Source organism: Leptinotarsa decemlineata, unplaced genomic scaffold, assembly GCF_025532065.1.
Source record: "Leptinotarsa decemlineata unplaced genomic scaffold, Ldec_3_MD MMD2_tig00026328_RagTag_RagTag, whole genome shotgun sequence".
Taxonomy (NCBI): domain Eukaryota; kingdom Metazoa; phylum Arthropoda; class Insecta; order Coleoptera; family Chrysomelidae; genus Leptinotarsa; species Leptinotarsa decemlineata.
The window spans coordinates 37592230-37601609 of NW_027412688.1; the positions used below are offsets into that span (position 1 = coordinate 37592230).

At 39.4% G+C, this 9380-nt stretch overlaps 1 protein-coding gene across 1 annotated transcript; it reads right to left on the reverse strand.

The window, feature by feature from the left end:
* Positions 1-1013: 1013 nt before the first annotated feature.
* On the reverse strand, positions 1014-8854 carry IntS10 (integrator complex subunit 10). The gene is made up of 5 exons (XM_074182284.1): positions 8526-8854; positions 7778-8105; positions 6916-7403; positions 2697-3139; positions 1014-1537 (listed from the first exon to the last, which is right to left on the reverse strand). The coding sequence occupies exons 1-5, from the start codon at positions 8778-8780 to the stop codon at positions 1123-1125; spliced, it is 1929 nt and encodes a 642-aa protein (XP_074038385.1). The 5' UTR covers positions 8781-8854; the 3' UTR covers positions 1014-1122.
* Between the last annotated feature and the right edge of the window lie 526 nt (positions 8855-9380).

Consider the following 9380-nt stretch of genomic DNA (forward strand, 5'->3'; position numbering starts at 1 on the left):
GACACAAACAGCAATCAATTATTCACAATGAATTTCAGAGTTAAACAATTTTGTTCAGTGAGCTATCGGGACAACATATGTCCCGGAAAATGTGTCGCTTCTCAAAATTTATTAGTTTATGTAGCAAACACTGCAACTAAGATATTATATCAGTAGTATTTGGAATATTTCGTATACATATTTATTCAACCCATTTCTTTGATTTGCTTCCATGTATTTGTTGAGTATTGCGTTGATACTAGTGTCACCTGTCCTGTGTCCTGTCAAATGATCAAATATTAAAAAAAAATGACTTGGGGGACCGATAGTAGAAACTTTGTACTTCACTAACAAAGAAATCATTATTTTACGAAAATGAAAAACTTATAATTTAAACTTATGTTTTTCAAGAGTCCCTCATCAAAAGTGAATATATAGACACTATAAGTAAGGTTAGGATAATTCTTGCACCAGGGATCCATCTTCGAATGTTTCAATATTGAGTTTTTCTGGGAGTTCAATTTTGAAGTCCAAAATCTCGTTCCAAGAACTTTACTCCGAATGACGTTAATATAACCGTAAATTAGGATCTGTGTCTGTAGACAGCAATCTTCTCGCATGTATACTTTGTACAATATAGGTAAAATAATGAAAACAATCTTATCTACAACCTCACCTAGCCAAAGCCTAGTTAAATCTAATTTCGGCTAGATTGGGTTGCAAGTTAGTTTCTGTTTCATCAACAACTATATACGAAATAAATTAGCAATAAATGAATGTACGTGATGCGCGCGATCAAAATATATCGAGCAGATAGTAAATACCCTTGAGCGAAAATAACTGAATCTGGTTGCCAATAAAAACACGGAATTATTAGTTCTTTATGTGCAACAAAAAACTCACTAGTGAAACAAAGCCTTCAAAGTCGGAGATGGAAGCACCCCTGAAGAAGCATGTCTAGCACGCTAACAAAATGTCAGGAAGATATTCCTCATTACAACGGTTCTTAAACCCGACAAAAAAAAAACAATAAATGTACATCAACTGATTTAATTATAAATAAATATACAAAGGCTCTCGAATATTTCCTTGAAGCACTTTCCAAGGTTAACAACAATATTTGAATCAACCAACGTTAAACCATCACACTAGTGTCTGTAAAATCTGCGCACGCTCATTCATGATGAAGCTAATCAACAGCTCCTCCAGGTTCTCGTTACTCCTGGAGATCTGCCTGCGTATCGCCTGCCTGATCTCCTCCTTGACTCCCTTGTCTGCTCCTCTGGTGCCTATCCTTCTCTGTCCGAGATGAGGCAAGATGTCCAGGTTAATCTGCCCGCCTTGGCTCGTCCACAAGTAGGTAAGTTCTTCCAGAATGTCAACATTCAAGATGTAGTTTTGGAAGTTGTGATACTGGAACGTGCGGTGTTGCTGGATCTGCTCCAGAAGTGGGGGCACGAAGTCTTCCTCTTGGGGCCAGTCGAGCTGGACCAGGGTGAAAATATGGCCAATGGACAGCTCGCTGTAGCTGTGCTTCGCCATGTTTTCTTTGACGCATCTGGAAAGTTTGTGAAAATATGTTGTAAGGATAGAAAATGCAACTGCTGAAACGTATTTAGATACATTTCAATATTTCTATGGAGATTGGAAAGACACTGAAAATGGTGGTTTACAGCAGTAGCAGTAGTAATTTCTGGATTAGCTAATTTCAAATGAATACATTGAAAGAGGGTATAGTTTGCAAATATTTCCTTGAATAGATACAATCACCTTAGATTAAATATGGTTAAGACTATTACTCGAATGGTTATTCTGTTATCAGATCAGTAGTACTAAATTCGGAAGATCAGCGATTAAGAGAAATGAATAGCATCAAATCGAGTTTGAGACGTTGGTAAGAAACTCGTCACATCAAGAAATAACACGAGGCAAAACCCATTTGAAGAACCTAGGTTACAACAATAAGAAGAAGAAAAAATTGTATGGAATTCGATGAGACCATTACCACAAGGTGGTGCTGAAAAACTCAAGGAAATGAAGAGAAAGTTGATATTACTCTATCTATATCTTCAGTGAAGGTACTTTTCTCTTTGAACAATCGTAACATCCATCTCTGTCATATAAGCAAGGGCAATGAGGTGGATTGTTGACAAGTGCATACAAAAAGCCGACGTTCGTGTTTGAGAAGTGCGAAGGTTCACAAACTTAACAAGTTTTCACCACCTTAAAAACCCTGGAAACAAAAAAATTAAATCTGAAAATCACAAAAAACTTCAGAATTTGAAGACATATGAGAACAAACCAAACAAACAAACATAAATATGAACAAGATAACCAATCCTTGACAGATATTGTACTGACAAAACTCTTATGATATGGTTCATTCTTGTACAGTGATAAAGGTTTATGTGCAAACAAACAACTGACTGATATTTTGGTTATATGAAAGAGAACAGAAGAAAATCTATATTGCTTTCTTCCTCTGAGGCAATAATCATTGTTTCCTTGAGTTTGAGGTTCAAATTTCCAAACCTAGATGGCAGATATGAGTTTTTATATTTTTTCGCGTTCGCTCTTCTGGACATTTTGCCCAAGCGAACATTCAAACATCAATCTGCAAAGAACTATTACATAAAGCAGACTCTAGAGACAAGAGCATTCAGAATCAACTGTCACACAAATAATAAAATTTTTTGTTCTGAGAAAAAGTAACTTACCTGAGTAACACCTTGACTAGATACTGCAGAGCGGCCGTCTTGGTCAGCGGCAGATAGTGCAGGTGTTTCTGACTTCCGCCCATGATCAAGCTGCTGCTGAGACAACCCACATTATTACTCGGCAGCAGAGGCAGCGCCAGCAGGATTGGCTCTAAGCACGAAGCGTAGTTCTTCTTGGTGTAGAGGACACTCGTGAGCCTCATGTGCCTTTGTAGCAGAAGCGAGCTATCGGTTATCTTGTGCAGGAACATGAGCGCCTCATCGTAGAGGCCCTTGTATAGGGCGTAGTCGATCACGAAACCCGCCAGGAGGGGGTCCAGCTTGAGGTGCCCGTTCAGTTTTATGAACTCGCGCTGCAAGCTATCGGAAGAGTTCAGTAGGTCCCAGCAGTTGACACAGACCATGAAGTTGCTCTGTATGTGCTTGAGTTCGGGTTTTTCGACCTAGTACAGAAAGTGTCGGTGAATACAGTATCGACGAGGTAAGTCTGAGTAGTTTAACTATGACAGTTCTGCATCACAAACCCTGTTAACTAACCTATAAAGTTGAGATCGTCTGTGAACATTAAATGATGACTGTGTATGTGAGAGAACTAGTTGGAAAACTACAGGCGTTAGAGAAATTTGTGAAAATATGGATATGGAACGGGCATATTTGATAAACCAAGTTTTACTCACTTAACAATTACATATCCATTATGAAATGTGCATTATATAAAACATTACTTTCCACGAATTGGTCTTTTCTTCCGACTTGTGATGTGAATTTAACTGTCAATAATTTCTAAATATTCAAAATTGTATACTTCCAAGATTATTTGCAATGTCAAAATGTTAGTATGTCTTAGATAATGGTGGCCAAGTTGATGTAACATACACGAATTTTGCTAAGCAAGATTTTTCTACAAAAACTTCAACAATTTGATTTTCATAATTCAACAGTACTTCTTAGTTCAACGTGAAAAATTTTTATATATGGCTATGGTCCTTTTTATTACAATCCTTCATGTGGAGTACCTCAGGAATCGTATCTCGGACCACTTCTATGTTGAGTATTAAGTTCTTTCAAAAGTCCATCCGTTTTAATGTCCTGTGTTTTTGTAGCTTTATATCTCAATAAATATTTATTCTACTGTCTCGTGGAGTATACCGACTGATAAAGAATTTTCAACGAAACACTACAGAAACAGCACAAAAAATTAACCATTTGGCAATGATAGTGTTAACTATGGAACGACCTAATAATATAAGTACTTTTTTTACTCCCCTCATTTTTTGTTCTTCATTTCTCATATTGTAACTTCGCAGTGATAAGCACCTATATTTTATTTCAACATATTTAGTTTTACTTTTGCCTGGTGGTCGAGAAGGACTACATCAGGCTTACTAGCTTGTATGAGCCTACGGGTGGGAAACGAATAGTTCCAATAAATTCGGCACTTCTCGTTCCCCACAATGGTTTCAATATCCCCCGGAGCGTAGGGCAACACCGGTGTCTCGTCAATACCGTAAGAATGCCGTAGATGGTAATGTAGCACTCCAAGGGCCACGTTATGTCGATGGATATAGGCCGAGACCGCATATGCTGGACATGTTGTACCTTGTGTCAGGAACCTCTATACCCATCACGCGACTGGGGTAGACTAAGGTGTTAAAGATACCATCCTGGCAAGCCATGATGAACCCCTCAGTTTCCGACTTCAGCCCACTCGACCTGGGAAAAGCAGAAGTCAGGCGCTTTGATAAGCCAATGTCTCCAATGTTATTGAAGAAGATCCCATGAATTGGCTTATCTTTGTGTTTCCGCAGAAATAAGGTGATCTCTGCGGCTTTTATCTGAGATTTTTGCTGAACGGGATCCAACTCGGTGATTGAGTAGTGGTCACCTCGTTCAGTGTCGCAAACTATACCGAGTTCATCAGCTGCTCGGGCAGCTCATGGTCATGGACCATGCAGAGAAGGGGATCCGAACTCCTGACGACTTTACAGGCTGTACCCAGTACCATTCTGTCATGTAGACACTCCAAACTCAAAAGTCCACGGCCTTCCTGTTGTCGGGGGAAGTACAACCGTGGAACGGACGATTTGGGATACAAACTCCTATAGAGATGCATCATTTTTCGAGTCTTTAAGTCGAGTTGATACAGCTCCTCCCGAGTCCACTTCACTACTCCAAATGAATAGAGTAAGAACGGCGAGCATATTTGTTGCAGCAACTTTGTTCCTCTCCGACAGTTCCGGTGACCAGATCTGTCGAACCACAAGGCCGGGATTCCGTCTTTCCGATTCGGAAAGCCATTGGTCGACGCTGTACACGGCGGCCAGATGTCAGCCTCTTCTGTTAGAACACTATGAACCTCCGCATCCAAACAAGCCAGTTCTTGTGGCTTCAGGGGCCTAATTCTGGATACGTAATTCCTAAGATTTTGGCTGAAAAGGCTACATGCTCCGGATGTGTGTCACACCACAGAAGTAGATGGGATAAGAGACTTCTGGAACGTATTCCCTAGGGGACGTAATTACGGTAGTGAGTGGGAAAGAGAGGTGTGCGACGTGATCGACGCATAGAAGGATGGAATGAGCATCGAGTAGATTCATTTGATAGATAAGGGTGCGGTGGAATTACAAAAATAACGGTAGAATATTAATAATGAACGAAAAATCGGATTGAAGAAAAAAACATGGCCACGGGCGTTAAAGAAAAAAACATGGCTGCCAACGTAATAGAAAAAACATGGCTGTCATACAGGGTGTCCTATCGTTTAAGAAAAAAACATATACGGGGTGTCTCAAATACGTCAGCGTGGAAAATAATGATATAATAATAATAATGAACGAAAAATCGGGGTTAAATGACGTACACATTGACGTCATGTTTTTTTTTTCTTGAATCCGATTTTTCGTTCATTATTATTATTATATCATTATTTTCCACGCTGACGTATTTGAGTCACCCCGTACATGTTTTTTCTCAAACGATGAGACACCCTGTACACATTGAGGAATCACACGACAAAACGATAGAGCCTCGTTAAACTGTCATGTATTTTAAATGACGTATTTTGAGACACCCTGTACATATTGACGTCATGTTTTTTCTTTATTCCGATGTTTCATTCATTATTGTCATTATAATACCATTATTTTTCACGACGACGTACACCCTGTACATGTTTTTTTCCTAAACGATGAGAAAACCTGTATGACAGCCATGTTTTTTTCTATTACGTTGACAACCACGTTGTTTTCTTTAACGCCCGTGGCCATGTTTTTTTCTTTAATTCGATTTTTCGTTCATTATTAATATTATACCGTTATTTTCCACGCTGACGTATTTGAGACACCCCGTACATTTTTTGTTCCTAAACGATGAGACACACTATATGACAGCCATGTTTTTTTCTATTTCGTTGGCAGACATGTTTTTTTCTTTAACGTCCGTGGCCATGTTTTTTTCTTTAATCCGATTTTTCGTTCATTATTAATATTATACCGTTATTTTTGTAATTCCACCGCGCCCTTATCTATCAACTGAATCTACTCGATGCTCATTCCATCCTTCTATGCGTCGATCACGTCGCACACCTCTCTTTCCCACTCACTACCGTAATTACGTCCCCTAGGAAATACGTTCCAGAAGTCTCTTATCCCATCTACTCACAGAGCATGCAATCTCACCATGTACCTTGTTCGCGCGGGCTCACTACCCTCGTAGCTCATGCGTCCACTCAAAGCGTCCGTTGTCATTGCCAGGGTTGTCATCAGTAGGCAAATCATCGTTATGGGCCCCACCACCTTGCCTCTAACCCCTCCGAGCGGGTCGACTGTTGGGGCCCCTTCCTAGATTACTAGGAACCAAGTGGACCAACGAATGTTGGTCCACAGGGTTAACCTAATGCTAGGATCTTAGCTATGAGAAGATCATGATCAACGCAGGCGAAAGCTTTAGAGAGGTCAGTATAAAAAGAGTCGACCTCTAGGTTTCTCTCTAGGTAAATTTTTTTTGATGAATCAGTATTAAGTAGTGGTGTATATAACAAATGAAAATTGAACGTCAGTTTTTTAGTTAGAATAAACCAGTAATGAGGAAGTTGCGTTATTATTTCATTTAATTCTGGTATATTTCAATGAGCTCTTGCTCATTATTGAATAAATACTTTTGAACATTTTCAACTATCAGACTTTTGTGAAAAACGTCTGCATTTTTTTCCCAATCTTACCGTCAAACAGGGAACCTGACTCCCATCAACATCGCTCTTCCGCTTCTTAGTTTTTGGTTCAGCCACCAGACTGGGCAGATTCGGGTCCGAGAAAGCTTCCACCAACAGATACGTCGTAGGGATCTGGCCGGGGCTTGACTCGGGCGTCAGGCTGGCGTTGTACTCGAACAAGCAATAGACAAAGTAAATCGACAAGCAGAACAACAACTGCTTATCTTCCAGCGGATAAGACTTCGTCTTGCTCTGGCAGAAGCTGATGATCTTCTGCCAGTAGGCCTCTTTGGACCAGTTGCTGGTGAAGTTGATGAGGTACGGCTCCCAGTTGAGCTGGTTGCCGATGAATTCGAATACGGTGAAGAGTTTCCCCCACGGGTCTTCGATTTTGGTCTCGGTGTCCTGGATAACGCTGGTGCTCAACCCCAGGTAGCACAGATAGAACTCGATGGCCTTGTGTAGAAGCTTGTATAGCAGTTTTGACGACAGTTCCACTTTAATAATGATTGGTTATTACTTCAAAATCAGATAAAAGTAACATGACAGCAAAACAATATTAAAAACACAATTGAAAATGGAGTATTTTCAAAAGAAATTAGTTTATTGAAAAAAAGATTTCTGGATTTCTACTTGCCCATCATCCAGAAAAAAACATTATTTTCGTGTAGGACAATTAGGAAGATAAAAAGAATCCCTGAGAGAGATCCAGGACATATCAAAAAGAGCATATCAGAATTGTTTGTAGTTTTGAATTATTATTTTTTTCCCTACTATGAACATGTATGTTTATGGGAAAAGAATCATCATTATTACTAAATATTCAAGTGATATTTCACAAGAATACTTATACATTACTATTGATACTTACATTTGGCTTTTTCGTTGCCCAGAAGCGGGAGCAAGTCGCACACCAACAATTTTCTGTACGGGTTGACCGGAAAGTGACCGTCCACACTGTGTTTTTCTGCGCTGATGAGCGTTTCCACTAGCCGGGGCCCGTTGCTTGAGATTGCTGTGGGGAACCGCTGTAGTAGAAGAAGCAGTAGCCGACAGTGCTCCATGGTGTCTTCGCAGTGCTCGGCTGTGAACAGCAACAGCTTGTGTTGCACGTCAGAGGATATATGCCGAAACATCTCGCATAGAAATTGCGTTTCGGCATCGTTGGTGTCTGATTCTGCCCTCAGGGCCACGGTCACCTGTTAGTGTGTCAATCATTAGTTTATTTACAGGAGAAGCATAGTTAATAATCATTTAATTGCTACTCCTCCATAATTATATAAAAAAACGTAGAAAACTTTATAAGAGAGTAATTAACATACAATGAAGCTTCTTATCGAAAGTGAGTAGATCATGTCCAAAAGTTTATTTTAGATACAGACTGGAATAAAAAACCCATCCGAGCAGATATTTTCTTCTTGTTACAAAATTGTACTTTAATGTAAGAAAAAGTGTGTTGTCTTTTGGAGTTATCCAATAAGAAGTTCGAGACGTTCATTCCTTTGAAAGTAGTTGTTTCAAATGTGTTATTTTTACAATTTTTTTTCGGAAAAAACTCCTTGCTTTTTTTTAATTGAATTTGTTTCGTCAGTTCTCCAATTCTATAACTTCAATATCACCTTTTCCACTTCCTTCCAGAGATCGGGGTGCTGTTGAAATTTGGTGATGAGCTCGCTGAAGCACTTGGCCGCCTCTTTGACGTGCCCTGCGTCCTTCTCGATGTGGTATGCTTCGAACTGTACCCCAAAGTTGTTGGGGTAGAGGGTTTTCGCTGTGAGCATCCATGCCTTCGCAGCCACGGGGTTGGACGAGAAGGCGGCCTTTGCTCGTTGAATGACATACTCTTCGTCTGATATTTCCAAGTCGATTTCCATTGCTTCGATATATTTCAATTTGTTTGTTTACATTCTGTGGTTTCGTTTACATGAAGGTTAATTTGAAGTTGTATGAACTTCTTCTTTTTTATTCCTCTGTTGTTTGTGGCATCAGTTGACATGGTGGCCTGCCTTTACTTTTTTTTTATAAAGTTTCGTTCATGCTTGTACGAATGTTTGTGGGAGATTTAATGAATAACGAGAGAAATGATAGTTATAGCTGACCTTTTAACAGCACTTGGTCCAGTAATAGGGTAACAGTTGTACCAGGCTCAGGCTCTAGAGACTCCTATGTAATATCTCGAATGAACTAGGTCTAGAAAACGTTATCACAAAAAAGATATATTTACGTCAATATATGGATCTTTTTAAATTTTTGAACAATTTGCAATGGAGTTTTCAGTATATTTGATATGATAATGAGTTTTCATGTATGACTTGTACATTTCAATTTGTTCTATCTACTTTTTATCATGTGCTGAAGAGATTTCTTTCAGTTACAGACTTGAAGAAAAATAAATCCGATGCAATTTCTTCGGAACATGAACACTACATTTCTTGGAAATACTGGAATGTTGCGCTACAAGCTCAATATCTAAT